The sequence below is a fragment of the Trematomus bernacchii genome, unplaced genomic scaffold (assembly GCF_902827165.1).
Source record: "Trematomus bernacchii unplaced genomic scaffold, fTreBer1.1, whole genome shotgun sequence".
NCBI lineage: Eukaryota > Metazoa > Chordata > Actinopteri > Perciformes > Nototheniidae > Trematomus > Trematomus bernacchii.
The window spans coordinates 8,769,841-8,794,637 of NW_022987477.1; the positions used below are offsets into that span (position 1 = coordinate 8,769,841).

The 24,797-nt window shown below is 40.8% G+C and overlaps 1 protein-coding gene across 1 annotated transcript; it reads right to left on the reverse strand.

Annotated features, from left to right (window-relative positions):
* Positions 1-16,707: 16,707 nt before the first annotated feature.
* LOC117497333 (coiled-coil domain-containing protein 106-like) lies at positions 16,708-24,797 on the reverse strand. The gene is made up of 5 exons (XM_034149306.1): positions 24,671-24,797; positions 22,668-22,885; positions 18,678-18,890; positions 18,390-18,596; positions 16,708-17,629 (listed from the first exon to the last, which is right to left on the reverse strand). The coding sequence occupies exons 2-5, from the start codon at positions 22,873-22,875 to the stop codon at positions 17,250-17,252; spliced, it is 1,008 nt and encodes a 335-aa protein (XP_034005197.1). The 5' UTR covers positions 22,876-22,885; positions 24,671-24,797; the 3' UTR covers positions 16,708-17,249.

A 24,797-nucleotide genomic window follows, 5' to 3' on the forward strand; every position in this document is an offset into this window, starting at 1 on the left:
AAAAGTACAATATTTCCATCTGAGATGTAGTGGTGTAGTAGCATAAAATGGAAAGTAAAATGTACTCGTATTTGTACTTAAGTACAGCAATTGAGTAAATATAAGATATACTGCTAAGATTCAAGTATGGGGTTTCGGATCACAATGCTACATAAAGCAGAAAAAATTATGTCTATGGTTTGGTTCTTGAATTTTGCTAACATAATAAAAGTAAATAAAGTAATTATACAACATTCACAATAAGAGAACAATATTTTGAGGACTAAGGTCTAGGATATGTAAGAAACACTGTTTAACGAATCTCAATGGGAAAACCTGAATAGGAGTCTCATAACTACTCAGCAGAAAATAGTAACACAGCTTAAAATTAAAATAAGCAACACCGCTGTCTACCAAATGAAAAAGAAATATTTCAATATTCATATAAACTTACATTTGATGGATGATGGTGAGAAGGTGAGAATAGAACCCAAGCAGGGTGAGGGTAAAGCATAGATTTAGACACATAAACATGCAAACACACACACACACACACACACACACACACACACACACACACACACACACACACACACACACACACACACACACACACACACACACACACACACACACACACACACACACACACACACACACACACACACACACACACACACACACACACACACACACACACACACACACACACACACACACACACACACACTGAATGTCAAGTAAACATGTGCTGAGCCACTCCCAACATTTGCAAATAAGGAATCCAAATGAAGGAGCCATGCTTGGGTCTAAAGATCTAGTAACACATGCAAACACTCTCATGCTAGCCAAAAAGTCATCATACTTACTGTGAGCTCATTTGTATGCTTGAGTATAAGTTGAGGATGAAGCATTAGCAAGCAGCAGCAGCAGGGTGTAGTTCCTGTGTGCCCCAACCTCTTCTGCTGTATTATACATCAACAATAAAGGAACACAATATTACAAAGTAATATAGGCTCAATACGTAATTAGTTTAAGTAATTAGTTTTAGCATGAGGGCGTGCAGTAGCAGCCGATAAGTCTGATAGTGTCATAAATTAGCCTGTGGAAGACAAACTAACAACAGGCAAGTGTACCGTGTGCAGCGAGGAGCGAGTCAGGTGCAACAGGCCATGACTGCACTGAGTGCCCTCAGCATCGTTAGCAGTGTCCCGTTACAGGCTCTGCTGCTGGGGAAAGAGCTGCTGTGGGGCTGAGCCAGAGCTGGACTGAGAGTTCAGTTCAGGGTCTGATGCTATCTGAAGCTTGGCTCGAATACATTCTGTTTGTGAGCATCATAAATTATTTGTAAAGAAACAGCTAATCTGATTTTTGGATGAAATGTCCTTCCCTACGTCACAGGTCACAACACAGAACTGAAAATACAATGTACACATCACTTTTTTAGTGAGTTACTCAGATGAGTACCAGGAGACAGCGTTAGGTACTCACCCCACACAAAGCGTGGTGTTAATAAGTGCAGTCTTCCTCACTGTCCTCCTCAGTGTCTCCTTCACTGTCCTCTTCTTGCATGGTAGATGATGAAGATGCTGCAGATGCACCTCCCTGTCCCTGTTTAAGCCTCCGATTTGCTTTCTCCAAAACTTGTTGCCAAAAATGTGAAGTCCTTGCATTTCCTGAGGCCAAGTTGAAGGATCAAATACTAAGAAATGATCACATGACTTGAAATCATATCTAATTTCAGATGTGGGAAGTAACTAAGTACAGTTATTCAAGTACTGTACTTAGGTACAATTTTGAGATTCTTGTACTTTACTTGGGTATTTCTATTTGATGCTACTTTGTACTTCTACTCCACTACAGTTCAGAGGTAAATGGTGTACTTTTACTCCACTATATTTATTTAATACCTTTAGTTACTTTACAGATTTGGATTAATGATGTAAAATATAATCAAGTCTTACATCAGACTTTAGTTACACCTGGAGTAAATTCAGAAGCTACCCTGCAGTATACAAAGTCATTAAAACTAGCAGCACCTTTGCCAGCTTTTTGATAACACTTAATGATTCAATAATTATAAAACATATCATATATATTATTCTGAAATGGACCAATCTGCACAATAACTACTTTTACTTTTGGTACTTTAACTATATTTTGATGATAATACTTTTCTACTTTTACTTGAGTAACATTATGAATTCCTACACAAGAGCTGAGTACTTCTTCCACCTCTTTCTGATTTCAAACTCAACACCCTGAGTAAGTTGTGTGTTCGGTTCTGCTCCACCTTGTTGTAAATAAAACTGCAGCAGCAGCTTGACAGCGCGTGAACTTTGCGATCAGCTGATTTTGCACAGTTCTCCAGTGTATGCGCGGGGCACAGAATGTGCACAGGGGGAGTCTCCCTCCGCAGCCAGTTGACGTAGCCTATGTTGTTCATACATACCGACGTTAACAACAACCCCGTCTGTGCACACGGTGAACAACTCTGTCGTCCGGTAATCTAAGCCTCTGCCTCCTGTAAAGGCTTCACAGGTCCGTTATGGCCTGTGCGGCTCGGCTCAGTTCGATCAGTCCAATAAAGTCCGGAATTGTTTTGCAGGGAGCAAAACGCCAAAGTGGCTGCCTAATGTATTTTGTTTTTTTGGACATGTCTAGTAATTGACTCCATTGAGTGTTGACAAAAAACACGTGTGGACGAAATATGTGTTTTGTTTTGCTGACCTATCAGATACGCAAAGGCGCGCAGTGACAAAAGTGACGTTACGCATTTCAGATTGTTGCCGCGCATGCGTACATGCGTACCATTTGTGCATAATGTCATGTTGCTAACAAACAAGCTAAACTGCGATTTACATATAGATTTAGCTTAGTCACAATAGCTGTTAGCAGGCTCAACACTTCTTAAAACTACTAGCTTAACTCCCACACTTGTTTAGCTTACTGATAAACAGACTGTTATCAACACTCAATTAACAACTAACTTTATTTTTAGCTACCTCTGTAGCTGCTGGTGTTATTGCTACAACTAATACAATACAATACAAGCTAATAGAAAACCTACCGCAGTTTCCACACCTGTTTGGCCACCTACGAAACCACTAGCATTATTTCCACAGCTAAACTGCTATTTAAACACCCGTTAATCTTTGTAGCTAGCTTTTTTAACATACTATAAGTTATGTGATAGAGTATTGTTATAAATATTTATTAAAGAATTATCTATCTCTAAAAAAGCCTACTCACGTTTGCTGATTTGGCCTCCCAGAAAGTTAGAGCCATTATCCTTATGAGCTACTAACAGGTAAAGTTGCAGACTTGGGGACTTATTACATTATAATTACATTACCTTCAATTATCATAAAGAAAACATGTTTGTTCTCTGCTGTCCTGCAAACAAAAAATAACAATACAAATACAGTGCGAAGAGCATTGTAACTATTGAATGGGTGTATAGGCTATGTAGCCTACAGAAAATACCTTATGCTAATGCTGCATGTCTATACTTCATGTGGTACCTAGAGAGTGGCAGTTCATGATGATCTGTACCCTATAGGGCTAGGCCTACCTGGTAAAATTCAAGCATTTTAACTGTTAAAAATCATAAAAGTAAATATATGTTTTGTGTCAGATTTGAAGTGTTCATCAGATTTGTAACATGTGGGAAGAATGTTGCATTAATAATAGGCTAACTTTTTTGTCAACGCAAACAACACTTTGAGATCAACTTTCCCCTGTAAAGTTGATTCTGCTGAAACTGTCAGAAATGAATTGCTCAAGCAGTGAAGCTGTTCATTTGTTATACTGACAGATGGCACAGTGATTGTTTTCTGCACTCAGAGGCAGGTTTCCATCAGAGAGAGAAATATTTATTGTCATCTATCAAAGCAGTAAAAGCTATCAAATTGGTGTGTTCTACTCATTGTTATTGCACCAAACACAAACAACAATTGGAATGAAACATCTAGTCACTAGCCTCCAATCACTATAGCTCCGAATAACAAATAAATGGTTGCTTCTGTTGGGCTTTTTTGGCCTATGACTAGATATGTTTATTTGTGAGTTTTCATTTTTCAACTCCATTTATTTAGCAAATTCATTAGATTTATGAACATTAGAAGGTAGACCATATGACAAATATCTCAAATCCAAGATGTTTCTGATATCCTAACAGGACCATAAAAGATCACATATGGCAAAGACTTCAAGAAAAGTCAGAAAGACAGGAGTCATAGTTATAAAAGACTGAATGTTTATTTTTACTAAAAAGAAGAAGAAATAGGTCATAGAGAAGAACAAGGAGTAGTAGCCTCTTTTTCAAATGGCTAAAAGGGGATGTCATTTTTCAGTTTTAAAGGTGGACCTGCAATAGTTCTATTTCTTTGACTGTGCCATAAAACCTCATTAATCAGTCAGCATTGGGGCCCTTATTATTAGCCAATGATAAATATAGGGGCTAGTGATGTCTCTGTCCTGTCTTCACCTCAGCCTCCAATGACCCCCCCTCACTTTCCGTCTGGGACTCCACATGATCAGCGGGCCCGTGCCGACTTTATTGTGGTTCCCTCAAGCATGTCCTCTAGGCTTGGGTGACAGCAGCAAACCAACCTCATTTCCTGCTCTGCTGATTTACAAATGGCTCCTGAAGCTGGACCAAGACCAAGGATGGGGATGTACTGATGGCCATAATAACCGTATGATTAGAGTGGGCAAAGGTCCAGTTCAGTGTGCAGACTGGACACACCTCCTTGCCCCCTACCTCACTATTTGACCAGAGAGTAGAAAAGCACACAAGATTGAAGATGTCTGTAAAACTAAGTGACACTTTTCCAAACTATTGTTTAATCAGGTGTCCTTTTTTATGCCTTTTAATGCTACTTTACTATTTCTTCATTTATTAAAAAAATGAAACATAAATTCAGAAATGTATGTTGCCCTCAGAATGAATTGTTATCACCTGCCTATGATACATACACTTTAAATATGCACTGCTAAACATCAGTTTGTTAGATTGTGATCAGGTTAGAATACTGACAATTAGCTTGAAGCTTCTTTGCTAGCATAGCTATTCAGCTTCTAATAAACAAATTGCCTTCTACACATATTTCTAAAAAGAAACACTGTACACAGAAAAGTAAACAGTTGGTGTCATGAAGTGGAAAATGCATATTTATTATAGGCTAATTACAATGGAATGCAACAGCAACACTGGAAAAACTAATAAAGGTTTAATATCAGCTTGCAGCAAGACATCCCAATGAGTACACCATCTTTACATAAGTCTCTTTTTGCCTTAAACAGAATAAAACATTAGGAGAGAATCCACGTGCCTAATGTGTGATGTGTTACATAAGCAGTTAATAGGCTTAATTTCCTGACAGGTAACCTACATATTGCTCTGCTGCAGTGCGAGCTTCTCACCCACTGATCAGCCGCTAGTCTCAACACCATGAAGAATCATCCTCTCTGACACTACCCGTGAGATATTTCATGGCTGCATGATCAAATAATCCTCACAAATGAAGATCACGTAACTCTGCGGCTAATAAATGTTATCTATTTGTGCCCAATAGAAATACAAAATAAACTCCGCAATGATTATGATGTACATTTTTTAAACCCTCAACAAGCAAGCAAACCGATAATTGGTCTCTCAAACACACAAAAACACATTTTCTTTCCTTTTGTCAACATCTCTAGTGGAGCTGCATTGCTTTTTATCAAGAATTTTTCAGATGATCATCCAAAACTACTCTGAAGAGTTAAACACAGTAACTAAGCCAGATACTTAGATATACTGTCATTTAGCATAAGAAGGATTTCATGAGAAATTAGTCTTACCTGAAATGAAAGTAGCTTTTTTCAGACATTATTTCAGACCTACTCCGTTGACAAATCATTTGTGAAATGTGTTAGGATTCAGAACAGTGTAAGTGGTTGAGAACAATTATGTTGTTGAAAATTAAGTGGCACTGGAATGACATTCAGTACAGAAAGTCATTCAGTCTCTTCTAGCCCACACACTCTGACGGCATTGTTATTATGAATGCATCTGCATTGTCTCAAAAACTTGAGCAATTTTCCTTACGTCATAATCATTCTAAATAAAAGCATTATTAAACTTGAATTGTACTGTATGATTATGTAACAGTGCAGAGCCATTTGCAGTTTGATCAATACCTGTACAAAATGCTGCAAAGACAAACTCAAGAATCAATTGTCTTGGTGAAATTGACTTTGACTTCACATTCACACAGTGCACAGAATGATAGATAAATGTTCTTGAAATAAAAAAAGGATTAGCAGGGCAGCACTTTCTGCAGTCCTGCAGGCGGAGTCAGGCCACTTTAAAAAAGGAAAGATGAATATTCGCAGAACTTGTTAATCTAAATGCTTTTGACAGCAGATTTGCTGCAGTGGTGACACACTGGGGCTGAAGGACAAGCAGCAGTTCATGAAGGTTGATGGATGGATGATTAATTGATTGATTGATAAGGGAATTGATTAACACAGTCCCTCTTTGTGTGTGTGCACATGTGGGAATCGATCTCAGCCTGGAATCGCTTCTGACATTGTCAACGCTGCACCAACTGGATCCTACTCTGTCCTGCGCTTGCATTACTAAGTTAATTCTAGCCTAAATTAGATTATTGAGGTTGAAATTGTTTCATTTAACTTATAACAAGCACACTTTTTCCATTTCACAGAGAGGCAAACATGCATTCAAATATCATTAATTTACCATATTTGCCACTCAAAACCATTGACTCAAACGTCTTTTCTTACTGCCTTTTTTGTAAACTGCTGCTAAAACAATACATACTGTACAAACAGTAAACCACTATGTGATTGTCCCTACCTTCCCCTTGTGCTAATCACATGGTTATACTCCAGAGCGCAGAGTGCATGGTGTCGGGCACAATCAGAAGAAATCAGAGATCACTTCAAGGAGATTTAAGGAGGGACGCTCTGATTGTTTATGCCTGTGTGATGCAGATCAGTGGACGGCTGGCTGGGTCTGCAGCACCCGAGTCGACTCCCGTCTGTAAAGACTGATTGAATAAGGCTACTGATGAGGCTATTGTGGCCGTATACGTGGTGTGAATGCCTGACAGACACGTGGCCGTCCTCAATGACTGGCTGCCATTGTAGCAGCCCACTGGGCCATGACTTTCCCAGCTGTGTTATATAGCACATCATGAGCCACTTAAATGAGTATTGGGATTGTGCAGTTGATAGAAGGTTCATTAGAATACAACCATGTACATGCATGCAGCTCCATTTCCAACCTTTTTTTTCAGTTGACCTGACAACCTTGCTCATTACAATGTTTATATGAACATTTTGTGCAGAGGACAATGCAGGCTAAAGCATTTAACCTTGTTTGCTGATGTTTTAAGGTGTTTGGAGACAAAAATGCTTTGAGGTCAAATTGGAGAAAAAACAAGTCAATGTAACGCAACCGTGAGGAACACAAGCCAATCTAACTGTGGAAGTGAAGGAATAGCTTATGAGCCTTGGTACGCCTCGGATGGTAATGAATCTGTTACCGGTTGTCCTTTGATATACGGAAATGAATTCTCGTTTAGAAGTCCATAATTGCAGATCTTAACACAGGGCTTCTTTGAGACATTTGTTGATAGCACCTCCTACAGCTCACAGATTATCATTTATCTTGTTCCATATACTGTAGGCAGTAACATTCAATGTGTGATAAACTATTTGTGTTCTAAAAATGTATGTCTGAGAATAGATTTTGTCATTGCAATAGCTTGCGACCTTGCAAGTCAACAGCAGTTGAGATCTAAATGATTGTCCAGTTTGAAAATAGGTATGGTCGGTTTTTACGCCTCCAATTTAGCATTGCGGCTGGTGTGACCCCATCAAAGTCTCTAATAACTACTGTGTTTATATTTGTTTTAAATACACAATTAATGTATGAATTTAATGTTCTTTACTTTTTCAAATAAAATATGAACAGGACTAAGAGACCAGCCTTAATAGGGAAAGTGGTGCTGAGCTAAATGCTAACATCAATTTCCTTATATCATGACAACGCTAACATTTACTGTCATTCTGTTTACAATGTTTGCAATCTTCAGTGTGTAATCTACAAGCATTTGCTTATAAGATTGAGCACTAAACATTAAATCCAGCTGGTAGGAATGTTGTAAGTCTTTGTTCATGTTGTATATTAATCAATTGCAACATTAATAACAATAGAGCCATGCAACTATTGGTAAACGAAATCCTAGTTATTTTAAGTTTTTCAGTAGCTAAGTTAAATTGCAGCGTGAACAACAAACTGCTGTTGACCTATTCCCTCCCACTCCCCTGCCATCCCACATAAGTACTATCAGCGGGGGTCGTGACAGGATGCTGAGTAGTCCCAACAGTGACTCATCATCAGGAGTTTGTCCTCTTCCCCAGTGAAGAGGAGTTGTATAACAAATGTGCCATGTTGCTCTTCAGCATTCATTTCTCTTTTATAAGTACATATGTCTCTGTGTTTTAATCTTCTCATCCCTGGAAGTCCTAGAAGTTTGGTGTTGGACTTTAGATATGCAAGCCAAAAAGAATGTGGATCAACACTACTGTTATATTTGTGACTTTTTGTGTATCCTTTTGAGTTTCACTTCCTTTTCCTCAGGTTATTATGTAGTGCTTGAATTCCCTGATGGAACACATTAAATTGAACAATACGATAAAACTGAATCAGCTTTTTCTCCATATGGCTTCACACATGATTTTCCATATACCGCAGTGCTGCCAGGTTGAGCTGAGATTCACAGCCGGGAGCAAACACACCCACCTCTCATGCTTTCACCAAAATCTGAAATAACACCGGAATACACGAAAGACATGTATTTTCCCCAAAAAACCTCAAAGCATACATCTTTGAGTCTGTGAAAGAGATGGGGCACACAGGGGGGACCTGCAATGTGTGAAAACAACATACGTTACATTGGGAAAGCCAGCACTGTGTAATTAACAGCTGTTATCATAATAGAGGTCATGTAGAAGTGCAAACACAGAAAAGCCGAGCTTCCCTTATTCTGACGTAATCCCTTCTTCCCAAAATAAAAAAAAAATACAACCAGGCTAGACCTTCGATCATAATAACTGTCTGACATGCAATCACTATCTTTTTCATCAAGCTTCAACTTCTCGATGGTAATGCAATAGTATTATTAAGGCAGACAGTAAAAGCCCCAAGGCCAAACCCCCCATCTGTCTGTGTTTCCAGATAATATGACAGCTCTGATTGGGGGTTAATGGCCAGTGGCTTTATCTGCTCTCTTCCACGTTCCCTTTTTTACTTATTTTCACTTTCTTCCTGTCATTAACTCCGCAAAAGACGACCCACACTACTATGATTTAATAATCAGAATCGAACAACCATCTCATGCTGACACACATCAAGATTAGACACCCCCACTGAGATGAGACCCACTAAACATGATGAACAAAATCCAAATTATCCCTGCCACTTATGTACTGTATAGGCAGATACTCTGAAACATATTGTGGGGTTTTTGCATCCTGACTTGTGTGTCTGCCTGAATCCACTCCCCTTCAAATGATTTTTCTTTTTTGTGCCAAATATGTCTGATTCGCCCTGCGTCACTGGACGAATAACCAACAGGATTTGAGGGGGGGGTTTTGAGGTGGGGGGTTCCTTCATGCTGTCATCCTGCGTATTCTTTTACGTCACATACCATCATCTCCAACGCGTCCAAATGATATGTCTCTGGACGTAGCTGTCACATGCCTGGGGAGGAGGAGAAAAATAAATCAGATATTTTTTTAACTTGTAGCTTTGAAAATATATCCATAACATGACCAAACTACCAGGATACATATTTGATTTTTAGAAACAACCGTTTAAAGCTTACAGCATGCAACCAATTATCCTTTTTTTCATCCATTTCTCCCTTGAGGCATCACTGTCAGTCTGAGGACACCTGGGGGTTACGAACCAGACAACAGTTAGTGCCTCTGACCCTGAAAATAGAGGTCATACCAGCTTTACATATTTTCTTCAGTGCAAAGAGGCAAAGCCATGCAGGTGCTGTACAAACAGAGAAATAGATCAACTACAGTGTAGAATCTCAACAAAACATAACCTGTATCACTGCTGATCTCTGTGCTCGCATTGGACGAAGTGCATGTTGTGGCTGAGTCTCTCCATCTTGTCTCTTCAGGAATAAAATCACGCTCAAGGCAATTCATGACTATGGCAGCATGATGTTGCCACCCGCCACCCCCCTCCACCCCCACTGGCTCTATCATCGTAGTCTTTGCCCAAATGTGCTCAGAGGGCGGAGATGAGGTTTGGTTTATGGGCTCCTGTTTGCACAATTCCCCCAAGAATACATTACTGCCCCCCTCCTGCATTTTTTAAGCTGGCGATACCATTATCCAGCGGCCCCCAGTAAGTTCTTATCAGTGACAGCCAGACGGAGAGCACACCAACGATACATCAAGACTTGTTGATCGAGGCGGAAAGGCTGTCATTGTAGAGAGCTCCAGATAAACATCTTCGCTTTGTTTGCTCTTTTTAATTCAAGTCATTAATGATTATTATTTCTTGACTGTTTTGACAGTGGTATGGGTTTCACAAATTGACATGGCAAGGGGGAAGTTTGTCCAATTACGTTCGTCCAAGCACCTTTACCTATCTTTGGCTCAATCCATCCATATTTAAAGGTCTCCTATTATGCTATTTTTAGGCATATATTATTGGTCTCAGATATATAAAAATATATAAAAAACATGTCTATGACGTGTTTTGCTCAAAATAACAAACAGATCATGCATTTTAGACATCCCTTATATCCCTCCATTTCAGGCCTGTTAAGGCCGCTACACACCCACCTGAGACCAAAGAACGCGTACCGAAGGCGTCCCGACTTTTACGTCAGCTTCGTCGCCTGCGTCGGCTGCGTCGGCTACGTCGCCCGCTACGCCGCCTGCCTACGAACACACCGCAAATACTTCAGTCGACGAGTGGCAATAATGCCGCATTTCCACGACACGGCCTCGCTCGGCCTCGCTCGGTATGGCTAGGCCTCGTTAGGCCTTGTTAGGACTGGCTCACTTTATGGCGCATTCCCATTACAGTTTAGGAACTGGGGCAGTATCTATAGTAACGCAGTGTAGGCGGAGCCGTGACGTCATCTTCAATGCGAAACACAAAACCAACATCAGCCGTTAGCTGTTAGCCCTCAGAGCTCACAGCTCCTCATATCTGTTCAGAAACTAGACAAAAGTTAAACAAGTACAAACCACAGACTGTGTCTGTGTCATGGCGAGTACAGTCGCTGGTTTATTTATGTCTGTATAGGCCGCATACACTGCGTTAGCTTAGCCGATCTCCATTTAGACAACACGCATTTTAAAAGGTTTTTCGCCTGCCGTCTGTCTGCAGACTTGTCAAAGCATTAATTCATGGTTTTTACTAACCGGTATCAGTATGTTGTTACTTCAGCATCCTTTTGAAACGTGTATTACAATTAAATCACGGTCAAATATGTTCATCTTGTTGTAGTTGTAGCCCCCTTGCCAGCTATTCTCTCTCTAGTTGCAACCCAGTCTCACGGCATTTCGTGTTATTAGTCACGAAATTAATTTAATCTATTGATTCGTGTTCACCAACACGATTTTCACATTTTTTTCGTGTCACACAGAACGATTTTAAATGCAATGTATTGGTAGTATGTTTCGTGCCTGCAACACGTCTTTTTGTCCGGTCGGGTCTTGGAAGACCAGAAGCTGTGTGGTTCATAAAAACATGTTCTTACTCAATATCTTACCCTAAGCCTAACCCTATCACTTTTATTTTAAATTGTATAATGTCTGAGTTTTTTTGCTGTCAGTGAGGAAAAGAAATGGGGCTCAGAGCCTCAGAATACTGAAATCTGTATTTTATGTCATCTTTTTTTCCTTCTAATTTGTTATTATTTGGTGCAGGCACGAAACATACTACCAATATAAATACATTGCTTCTAAAATCGTTCTGTGTCAGAATACTTAAATCTGTATTTCTTTAAATGTCTTTTTCCTTCTAATTTGTTATTATTTACATTGCTTTTAAAATCGTTCTGTGTGACACGAAAAAAATGGCGAAATCGTGTTGGTGAACACGAATCAATAGATTAATTTCGTGACTATAACACGAAATGCCGTGAGACTGTGTTGCTAGTTTAGCATACTCAGCCCAACTCAGCCTGGTTGTTGGCCCGGAAAGAACCTCGATTTTATGGGGCCAGAAAAACTGTGAAATAGTACCCGCTAGCCGGTACTACGCTAAGTGGAAACGCAACCAAAAACGGGCCCTGCACGGCTCGGCACGCTTAAAGCGAGCTCCGCGCTGTAGTGGAAATGTGCCATAACTGTCCTTACCAGCAGGCAGCGGTAGTGTGAACAGCCAATCAGAGTGATTGCTTGGGCCGACTTTCTCTGACCTCCCGCGGCCGAGGCGTCGGGAGGTGTGAAAAGGTGCCGTAAAGAGACGACGGTGCGGGACACACAAACCTGAGTAGGGCGCCGCGAATGCCCGACTGCCTCTGACAGCCTCTGACTCCCAAAATCGGGCTGGTGTGTCAGGGCCTTTATGGCGCATTTCCACCACACGGTCGGCCTCGGCCACGCTCGGTACTGCTTGGCCGCGTTGGGCCTTAACAGGGCCGGCTCACTTCATGCTGCGCTTCCATTACAGTTTAGGAACTGGGGTAGTTACTATAGTAACGCAGTGTAGGCGGAGCCGTGACGTCATCTTCAACGAGAACCCCAGAAAAACAACACAGCCGTTAGCTGTTAGCACTCAGAGCTCACAGCTCCTTATATATGTTCAGAAACTCGACAAAAGTTAAACAAGTACACACCACAGACTGCCTGTGTCATGGTGAATACAGTCGCTGCTTTATTTATGTCTGTATAGGCCGTTGTTGTGTGTGTGGACGGTCGGAGCATATACTGCGTTAGCTTAGCCAATCTCCATCTAGAAAACACGCATTTTAAAAGGTTTTTCGCCTGCCGTCTGTCTGCAAACTTGCCAAAGCATTAATTCATGGTTTTTACTAACTGGTATCAGTATGTTGTTACTTCGGCATCATTTTGAAACGTGTATTACAATTAAATCACGGTCAAATATGTCCATCTTGTTGTAGTTGTAGCCCCCTTGCCAGCGATCCTCTCTCTAGTTTAGCATACTCAGCCCGACTCAGCCCTGTTTGTTGGCCCCGATAGAACCACAATTTTGTCGGGCCAGAAAAGAGGTGAAAAAGTGGCCCTGGGCCGGGCCGGGCCGTAACTAGGCCTAGTGGAATCGCAACCAAAAACGGGCACGGCACGACACGGCACGCTTAAAGCGCGCTCCGCGCCATGGTGGAAATGCGCCATTAGAGAAGTGCTGATTCGGGGTCCTTAGCTTGAAAATAAAAAAGAGGAGGGTGAGCTAATGCCTGCTTAGAATTCTCCGGAGATAAAGCTAAATGCTGCCATGATTAAATGCCATATCATGTTCCAAACCACATCAATGATTATTTCTGAAACAGTATGGAGCTCAAATGCTTTTTCTCTTGCGGGTTTACCACAAGGTGAGTTCCTTTTTTTATTTCCTGCTTTTTTACACATACTCTCTTCAGTATAGGTTAGCTCTGAGTGTTAGTGAAGCTTGCTAATGTAAACAAAGACAATATTACGTCCAAAACAGTCGGGCATTGTTTCTGATAGCAACGTTTCTGATAGTGCCGTGGGTCCACATCTCCAATATTACGTCATATCGGACGCAAATCTGGATCAGCTCCGTTGTACCCCCGTTTTTAGAGATTGGATGACGGAGGAAAAGAGAGAGGGTTTTGTTTTCTTACACTTTATGAGTTCCCTGACACACCGGGGACACATATTTATGTATAAAAGACATCAAAAAGTGCATTTTGCATGATAGAGCCCTTTTAAAGACTGCAATAACAGTAACCCTATAGTGTAAGTGCATTACCCATCAGACCAAATCAGATCAGCTGCAGTAAAGCAAACTGTGCACCAAAGGGTATACTGAGTCTGGCCAGAAACAATAGAACATGACAACTGGGGAGGGGGGGTGTCATGCAGTGAATGAGACAATAGCTCTGCGAAGAAAAACATGCCTGAGTGTGTTTTCCCTCCCAGTAAAAAGCTGATGAAGAAACTCTGACGGTGCGTTGACGAAAACTGCTGTTGACTGCTCCACCAGCCCTCTGATGTCACTGCAGAGAAAGGACAGGAATAGGCCGAATCCAGCCCCCACCTCAATTTTACCACAGGGGGAAATACCCATAATGCATTACTTGATGCTTTTGTATTGAATAGGCATTACATTTGGTGCTCTGACCCACTTTCTCCACAGCCAGTAGGTTATTTTGAGATTTCATTAGCAGCAGGAACAAGGGAGAATGAAAGGTGAAGAGGCTCTCACACACTGTCACATCAACTGTCCGTTCACATTCAGGAATTCAAATCTGTGTGAGCATGCCTCTCCTGCTTCTCTTCAGCCTGACCACACATTTGGAATTGTTTCCAAATGCAAGGAGAAAATGTGAGTAACTCTGATGATTTGGTATGTTGTTTAGTCCTCTAGTAATGAAGCTGTCATCTTTGCTCCGGGGAATGTATCATTGAGTGTAAAGCCGGATCATGTCACTACTGTTAAAAAACACCAGACTCACCCTGTAGATACCAAAGATATGAAACAATTTAAAAAGCAAGAATAACTTGTACTTTGTGGGCAGAGCTACCAAACTTTCAAACAGATTGTATTTAATTTGCTGTCAAAATAGGACATTTTCAAAAATAATTTGGTCCAAATAGAAAATAAAGGTTTCTTCCAGATTGCAGTAGTTTAAAACAAATACAATTATTAGCTTTCTTGCTGAAAGTTAGAATTGAATATGGATACGAAAAAGCGAGAAGCAGTATTCCATCCCCAAAACAATTTCTTCAACACATTTGATCCATGCAAAAAAAATATGGTCGTCGAAATATGTAAAATACGAAAATCCCTACTTAATACAGCCCTTCAATAAAACAGGGAAACAAAGGATGCTTTTTGAAATGCTGCTAAATTTGTGAAAAAGGTTTTCATAAAACACATAAATCTAAGCAATTATTTCTATTGAAATTATAAATGTAATGGCACTCCATTCCAAATCAGCTGGAAACAACAAACCCATGGAGAGGCCAACACAATCTACTCAATATCTTAAAATAATCTCAGTATTTGTGTTTTTTAAGCCAAGAACTATTTCCCCCAGAGAGCACAAAATCAATTGCTCAAGTCTGACCTTTTTTGCTCTATTCCAGGCCTTGTAATCCTTTTATACAAGGCATTTATTACGCAGCAACTCTGGCACACACTGGCAGTATGACAACAAAACATAACCCGGGCCATTTCACCAGTTCAAACACATTTGACGTGCTTGAACTGGTGAAATGATTGGTGGCTATTACACGCTTCTCTCCGTGAGAATTGTCCAGATGCTCATTCTGTCAAGGTCAGGATCAAAGCTGGACAGGGAGGAGGCACTCCGCAATGACATGGCACCTGCAACCAGGAAAGACACAAAATGCAGTCCCAGCTGGCCCCCCACATCAGTGTGAGTCAAACGGCCGGGGGAGGAGGAGGAGAGCATGCTTCAGGCTCGATTAGGCCGACATCCTATCTCCATATCCAGCTCTGAGCTCCATCACCCGAGTCATTAACACCAAAATCACAGCTGCCACTCTGGAGTATTATGGAGCAGGTGGAGGCTGCATGTTGCTGCTTTCTTTTGGAACATGCTGACCATTTTTGGGGGGAATGCAAAACTGAAATGGTCATATACCTCAATAACATCTTCACTCGGCGTCCTTTTTCATTTGAGGATTTGCTGTGACTTGCTGGTGACAAGGAGAGCAGAAGTGACGATTGCATGCCTCAGGAAGTTGGAGGATATGTGTTGGCAGAGACATCTACCCATCTCTACCTCAGCAGACCAGAATGCATGTGTCCCCTCTGGCTGAGAAACAGAAACATAAGGTCCCCTCTGCTGGGATGAAATTCTTGTACACCATTTAAAACTCTTTTGTTTTTGGTAAACAGATGGTAAAAAAAGGATGAAGAGATGAGAAGTAATAAGAAATGACTGAATGAGTTCAAAACAGTAGAGGGGAACAGGGATTAGGGGGAGGGGACGGACATTGGGAGAGTGAAAGATAAGCAGATAGCGGGCGTGTGAATGGGAGTGACAGTGACACAGTCCCATGCAAAGATAAACAGCCCGAGTGCAGCCTCTGTAATGGCTCTGCACAAGTTATTTGTCACTCCATGTGAAAAGCAAACAGCAGGCAAGGCACTTTGCACTGACACTCACCATCGCCCAAGGATGTCTCGCCAAGCTTTTCCATCTGTTGACACAACTGCTGTGGTCAAGAGACTCAAAACAAATACGCCTCTGACAGCAAATGTAACACCACATCTATTTTTTCTGCATTTCGTTCGTTGTGAATCACATTTCAGCTTGCAGAAGACAGAAGTATGGTTTGATCATGTGATTGATGTTAGGGCTCCTTCCCCATCCCTTGAGATCAGGTGGCTTCTGAAAAGTTCTGTATTCTACTAAATGTCACGTAAAGTATTATCATGTGATAGTGTCTCGATACAGGACACTGAAATATACCCTAGGATAAAAAACAAAGACAACATTTTCATATGGACAGTGTTTTTTCATTTGTTGGCAGTTCAGGACACACTTTGTAACAAATGTCGTTTTTAAATAATTTGGTTCAACGACAGCATATGAATCAAATGGAAAACAAAGTCTATGAGCAAAAAGTAGCACCTCCAACAAAAACAAGGTGCTGGGAAATGGAAATTCACTATCCACCATTTTGGAAGTAAATGACAGGAGGAATGATTTCTCTGATATGTGAGCACTGCCATCTTGTGGCTTTTTCTAACACTACACACACTTCTCTTAAATTTAAAAAAGGAAAACCTATAGGTGACAGCAGCTGTAAATCAGTTGTGTGTATTTTATGTAAAAAAATAAACATATTAAATGTGGGAATGTGATTCTAAATATATTGAAAATAATGTACATTATTGTTCTCCTTGAGATGTGAATACACAAAAAAATGCTACATCAGACATTTCAATCCAGTCTTTCTGATAAGTGGAAAATCATCAAAAGAATGTCAACACTGAAGGCATAATGTCTCACTTCTCCATCCAAATGAAATAATAATCAACCTATTAAAATGCTCTCTACAGCGCCCCCTAGCTGCTGCAGGTGAGAATGCAACCCTCTGGGCCTTTTCCCTGAGATGGGCAGAAGCTCTCCGTTCGCTTTCATAATGTCTATCCTCCGGGACAGGTCAGCGTCACTGTCAATCACCAAGGTGCACCTTTGGGCATAGCTGACCAGGGTCTCTTCTCCTGGGCGGAACACCCCCACCAGGGGGACCATGTCTTTGCCGGCCAGGTGGAGCTCGGCAATACATGCTGTGTTGGCGATGGTGTTCCGGTCGATTCCGAGGTGACGGAAGGCTTCACTCATGCTTTTCTTCTTGATGAAGGATGACAGGACTTGTTTGTAGCGGTGGATGACGTACTGGACTCCGGTGGCTGGAGGAATGAACAACAAGGCATGTTTTTACATTGTTACTACAGAGGTGATGAAGAGTATTTAGTCTTTGCAGACACAGACTCTTGATAAGCACATGCAGAAGTGACTTTGAACATAAAATAAAATACTGTCTGTCAGTCCCACTACAATAGAAAATACTACGTTTTCCTTCGCAATTTTATTTGAAATAGTCTGTTTTATAGATTTACCCTATTTCTATTTCATATCAATTCTAATTTGACATGCTCTAATTTAAATACTTTTTTGGTTCACTTTATTGGTCTGATTGTTTGTCTAATAACTAAAAACTACATATTTTTAGGATTTGGTAGAAAGGGCTAGCATGGCCCAAGTAACCCCACTCAAAATAATAATAATAATAATAATAATAATAATAAATGGTTGATACACAAATGTTGTTTGATTTTCATTAACACTGAAGGATAGAAAATTAGAGCTGCATTTGTGTGGTGTTGGAAGAATTTCATATTTGTTTCCCTTTTGGAAGTCTGTGGGTTTTCTGGGTTGTCATTCTAATTATCAGTATTTATTACCGATGTTAAAAAGGGAGGACATCTACATCCATCTGACATCACATAATTATTATCTTTGCCCTTACAACAGTAGGATTTTTTAATGATAGACTTGAATGGTCAGGGAAGCACACTAGCACAATAAACAAATATTGCAAATATACACATTTTAAATGTTATCTATATTATATATAACCATCTTTATAAAGACAAGACATTATCTTACCCCTTTTCCTGCTGTAGTCCTTCCCTTTCTTCGATCTTTTCTTGTCTTTGTGGTGTTTTTTCCTTCTGTGTTCACTTGAGGCCGCTGAAAATTCTGATGATCCCGACGCTTCAGAGGCGCTGTTGCTGCTGTCAGAGGAACACGAGGAAACTCTTTCTCTCTTCCGAGATTTGCTTTCTGAGTGCTGCACTTTGCTGTGTCTAGGAGCTGCGTATGATCAACAAAAATGACATTTACAACAGTATCCAACCAGTGTAAATCAGACATATGGTCACTGCGGACACTGACCTTCAGTGAGTGGACTGGGAGATGCAAAGGTGGACATGGAGCGGTTACTGGTGAGGTTTTCAATCTGGCTCCTGAGGAACTTGCGGTCCTGCATCAGGTCCTCCACCTGTCTCTCCAGTGCAGCGATACGCTCCTGTTTGTTCTCTAGCATGCACTGCAGCTTGGTCATGGTCAGCAGCACCCGGGGGGGCAGGCTCTCTGCTTGTGAGCCAGCTGGAGGGAGACAAGAAAGAAGAAGCATGAAAAAACACAGCGTTCCATTCCACAGTATTTTTGTTATTTCACTAACATTGTTTCACTGGCGGTGTGGTTGTATCACTATTTCTATTTTATTTGTGTTTACTTGCACATCTGAAAACATTCTCTTGCACTATTTGATCTGTTTTATTTGTTCTATGTCCTATATATATTCATGTTGCACTGTTGGAGGAGCCTGTGACTTAAAGGTGGGGTAGGTAAGTTTGAGAAGCCGGCTCGAGATACACTTTTTGTTATATTCCATGGAATGCTCTTAACATCCCGATAGCAATGAATATCTTAAGTGCTTTAATCCATAAAAAAAAAATTCATCTGTGGAAGCAGTAGTACTGTAAAAAGCACGACCAATCATTTTAGCCGGCCCGGCTCTGTAAGGAAGTGGCAGATTTTTTCCGGCTGTGTATTTTCAAATTCTAGCGCACTCGAGCTGGTTTCTCCAAAATTACCTACCCCACCTTTAAGTTTTTCATTGCCATATCTACACTGTAGCTAATGTGCAAATGACAATAAAGCCTTGAATTGAATTGTTGCTTTCACACCACTTATTTTGTAACCTGTTGAGCGTGGGTAACAAAAATGAACTGTATAAAGAATTAAAACATCATAATCTGACACGAGTATAATCACAAACAAAGCCAGATTCAAAGGGTACATCATACAACTCAAATACAAATGTTTTCTTTCAGATTTCTTTGTTCAAGTTCACAATTGCAACTAGTGGTTCTCATTTGAATAAAGATATGATTGCACCAGGTTATTAAAGGTCCCCTATTATACTGTTTTTCATAAATATATTATAGGTCTCAGATATACAAAACATGTCTCTGAAGTGTTTGGCTCGAAATACCAAACAGATCATGCATTGTAGCATCCCATAAACCCCTCTGTTTCAGCCCTGTTTCAAAAGTGCTGATTCTGGGTCTGTTACTTTAGATGAAAATAAGGAGCCCCACGCCCCTCTGCAAGATATTTGGTTAAAAAGAACACAATAGCCGCGTTCATATGGGCTCAGAACAGTCTCATAATACACACATGCACACATAAGGATTCATACTTGTATTTCATGATCCGCAAAAGGATTCACACTTGTATTTCCGGATCCACACTTGTGTTTGTCAATGCACACACAAATGTGTTCCGTTTCATATACATGTAAATAAAATCCAAATACAGAAAAAAGTTTTACATATGTATTTTTGATCCTCACATATTTGTTTTCCGTTTAAAACCGCTGCACCTACAAACACAAACCGCTTTCTGTGCATGGATCGCTGTGCATTCGTGTGTGTGTTTTTTGAGACTCCACTGACAGTCACCCGATTCGTACTTGTAATTTTTTATATCTATAGCCAATCAGATGTCTCCTCAATTCTAAGCCAATCACATGAGCGCGCCCCCACGAGGGTAGATTTCTTGCATTCATGACGTAGCGCTTCATGTACGCATTTTGCGCTGTCCGGAGCTGACCTGCAGGCGCTAATCTCAGGACACTTCCACTCTCAGTACATTGCCACTTTCCGAGCAGGAAATGCACGCAAATACAAGCCTTTATATTATTAAGGTACAGTGCCACTTTCCGAACCATTAATGAATGCTTGTGTACACAAAAACGGCAGGCAAAACCGTTTTAAATGTGTGTTTCCTGTATGGCGAATACAGCTGCTTTATTTATGTCTGTATGAAGTTGTTGTGAGTGTGGAGGGAGCAGCTACAGGTTAGCTTAGCCTAATCGATCAGTGCACTACGAAGCCAGTGCTAGACAGTGAACTGTCAACGGGGGGAGCCCCGCCGGTCATTATCGGCCGATATTCACTCTTAATAGTTTGATCGGTGCTCTCTATAAAGGCCGATCAGGAGAGCTGGATCTGATCGATATGGACATAAACGCGAGTGAAGTTTTAGCGAGCTGCATGAGAAACTGACGGGCTGTCAGGAGAGAGGGAGGGAGAGAGGAAAAAAGAGATGATCCTTACTCCCGTGTTATTAGCCATATCCGGTCATAGTCCGGTAATTACCTGCTAACGGAAACTCTGCTACACAATTCTTATTATTATTATTATTATTATTATTGAAACATGACCGGTAAGTTTCAAATTTGTCCGGTAAAATTAATTCTGTCTGCGGAAACCCTGCTCCGGACAGCGCAAAATGCGTATATGAAGTGTCATGAACGCAATAAATCATACCCTCGTGGGGACGCGCTCATGTGATTGGCTTAGAATGAAGGAGACATCTGATTGGCTATAGATAGAAAAAATTACAAGTACGAATCGGGTGACCGTCAGGGGAGTCTCAAAAAACCCATACACGAATGCACAGCGATCCATGCACAGAAAGCGGTTTGTGTTTGCAGGTTCAGGGGATTTAAACGGAAAACAAATATGTGAGGATCAAAAATACATATGTAAAACTTTTTTCTGTATTTGGATTTTATTTACATGTATACTGTATGAAACGGAACACATTTGTGTGTGCATTGAAAAACACAAGTGTGGATCCGGAAATACAAGTGTGAATCCTTTTGCGGATCATGAAATACAAGTGTGAATCCTTCTGTGTGCATGTGTGTATTATGAGACTGTTCTGAGCCCATACGTTCACACCGCGTACTTTGCAGTACTTAGTGCCGGCACTTAGTGCCCCGGCACTTATTACCCCAGGGCACTAAGTACAGATCGCGTTCACACCGGAGTACTTTTCCCTGAGGGAAGATTACGCAAATGAGCCGCTGACGTCACTTCGTCTTCTTCTGCTTTGGGTTTACTGTCAGGCTGCAAACAACTTCACGGCGTATACTGCCGCCCGAAGTCCCGGCCGGAAGTCCCCGGAGTTGGGGACTGGTTCCGAGTAAATCGCCAGAACGCCGACACCTCCTCATCACTCCACCGCTCCCATGTTTTTTTTTGTGTTGCCATAAGTTATGGCGCGTTTCCACTACAGCGCGGAGCACGGTTTAAGAGGGCTGTGACGTCAGCGGCCCGTTTTTGGTTGCGTTTCCACTTGGCCTAGTACCGGCCGGCGGGTCCTAATTCACAGTTTTTCTGGCCTCATAAAATCGTGGGTCTCGGGCCAGAGACAACGAGGCTGAGTCGGGCTGAGTATGCTAAACTAGAGAGAGAATCGCTGGCAAGGGGGCTACAACTACAGTACAACAAGATGGACATATTTGACCGTGATTTAATTGTAATACACGTTTCAAAATGATGCCGAAGTAACAACATACTGATACCGGTTAGTAAAAACCATGAATTAATGCTTTGACAAGTCTGCAGACAGACGGCAGGCGAAAAACCTTTTAAAATGCGTGTTTTCTAAATGGAGATTGGCTAAGCTAACGCAGTATATGCTCCGACCGTCCACACTCACAACAACGGCCTATACAGACATAAATAAAGCAGCGACTGTATTCGCCATGACACAGGCAGTCTGTGGTTTGTACTTGTTTAACTTGGGGTTACCTTGGTTGGTTATTGGCTAATGCCAAAAAGCCAAAAAATCGTTATGACATCATAAAGTGGCCAAAATCTGATCAGCTCATTTTCAGACAGGTTTTTATATAAATGGATCAGGACAAAAAGTGACCAAATCTTTTTCCTGAAACTTTCAGAATCTCTTTACACGGAGGGGACACCTGTTTATGTATAAAAGACATGAAAATGTGGATTTTGCATAATAGGTGACCTTTAAAGCGTATATACCAACATTGACATATTTTCAGAGAAGTGCAGTTACCTGACATGGCGCTGCTGGGTGTGTTGTCCTGAACGGAATCAGCTGAGGCAGCAGTTTGGAAGTTCTCCCACTTGATGATGCGGAGGTCGTCTTGTTCCTGCTTCAGCCAGGCCGGAGAGGTGTGTGTGTTTTTTACCCTCACAGAGCTGGAGTCGATCTCCACGCAGGGGGAGTACCCTGACGGCTCCTGCTGCCACACAGACGACATCTCTGCAGACCTGGGGAAGCACCAGAGGGAGTAAGGGATCCTGTTATCTAGAACCGCCTTTTGGCGTAATTTGGTAAAATTTTCAACATCTTAAAACATTGGCAACGCTTAACATTACATTACATGTTACTTGTTAGACGCTTTTATCCATAGCGACTTACATACTCAATACTGTGGGCAATCCCCACAGGAGCAATTTGGGGTGAAGTGTCTTGCCCAGGGACACAACGACATGCTGACTACAGCGGGGTTTGAACCTGTGACCCCCTGATCCGAACACCTACGGACAACCCACTACGCCACACGCCTCCCAGCTTAAGCTTAAAACTTTGGTCCATGCATATTCTGAGTACTCTCATCATATACTGAACTTGTATAAACTGAGAATGATGGACAGACTGATTACAAAATTATTAATATGTTTTGGGTTACTTCTCATGTAAGAATCTTGTATCTGTAACAAGGTTGTCCTATGCCAACACTTTGTTGTGGCAGACATTTAAGGAGATTTAATGTGAAAGCTCTAACTAAAATTATTACTTTGTAAGAAATTCAGAAAGTAAGCAAAACCATGTTATAGCCAAACAATTTGTAAAAGGCATTTTATTCACAAAATCAAAAACATATGGAGGTGTTTTCTCAAAATTAGGAGGACTAATTTTAAGAGGGGATAATTGTCCTATTTTTAATTGCATATTTCCTTCATTTGAACGTTTTTTGAATATAGTTTTATATATAAAAACATCCCGATGTTTTAATTATGAAGTATGAAATCATTGCCTGCCTGGCAGTCCCTACAGCTCACATCACACTTGCAGAGAGAAGCATTAACACAGGCTTCTAGCAGGAGGAATGTTTGTGTCAATAGTTAGCACACATTAAACTTGGACTAAAGCTGTTTCTATAGCAACAAGATACAAATCCTGCAATTATGAGATCTTAATCTTATAATTACAAGATAAGGATCTCGTAATTATTAGATATTTTATGAAATAAGGATCTTGTAATTATAAGATTTTACAATCAAAAAGAAAAAAGAAGAAATCAAGGCGTGGTGCTGTGGGTTAAACGTACTATAGCAGTGATTATTTAAGTTTGAAATGATTATATGAAGGCCATGTAATACAGAAATACGTTTTATTTAAAAAATAAAAACAATTGGAAGGCTTTTTCATAGTTATTCGAATCTCAAGTGCCAATTATCATATTATTGCATAGTGACTTCTTAATGGTGAGCAAGAGGAATTCCTGATAATGTCATAAATCACATTATTTGATGTTTGTAACCGTATTATAAGTAGTTGCCTTATATAGTTACTGGATGCACAATATCCACAAATATAAGAGTTGGTGCATTCAGGTGCTTGATACCTACACAATATATTCAATGGTAGAACAGATTAATGAAGAGCAGTAAACTATCTACTTGTTTTTGTTGCAGGAAATGGACATGACTGTTTGTACTTAACGTCTCCATGGAGATGATGATGGACTACATGTGCAAGCTGCAGCACCTGAACACACCACGCTGCAGTGATTCATCTGGTCTCAACACCTGACACAATGCATTAAATTACTCTTAAGGGAATGAACTATCACAGTCATATATATTGGACTTTCACATTTTTGCACATGGGGTACAAATACTAATTAAATTCGATAATGCAGCGGAAAGTCAGCAGGACTAGTAGGGGATTTAATGAGCTTTTACCAAGATGGATGCTAGTAATGACTGTAATAACAAGCAATAGGGGTAAAAGGGAGCAACAAAGCCGGTGAGAAGAGGAGAACGTACCTTCAAGGTCCAGCGGTTAATAACGGTGTTCGATGTGTGTCTGTGCTTGTGCTGCTGTACGCTGACGTCTCACTTTGTATTAAGTGCACAGTTTTTCGAAAATATAAACAGAGACGAGAAAAAATCC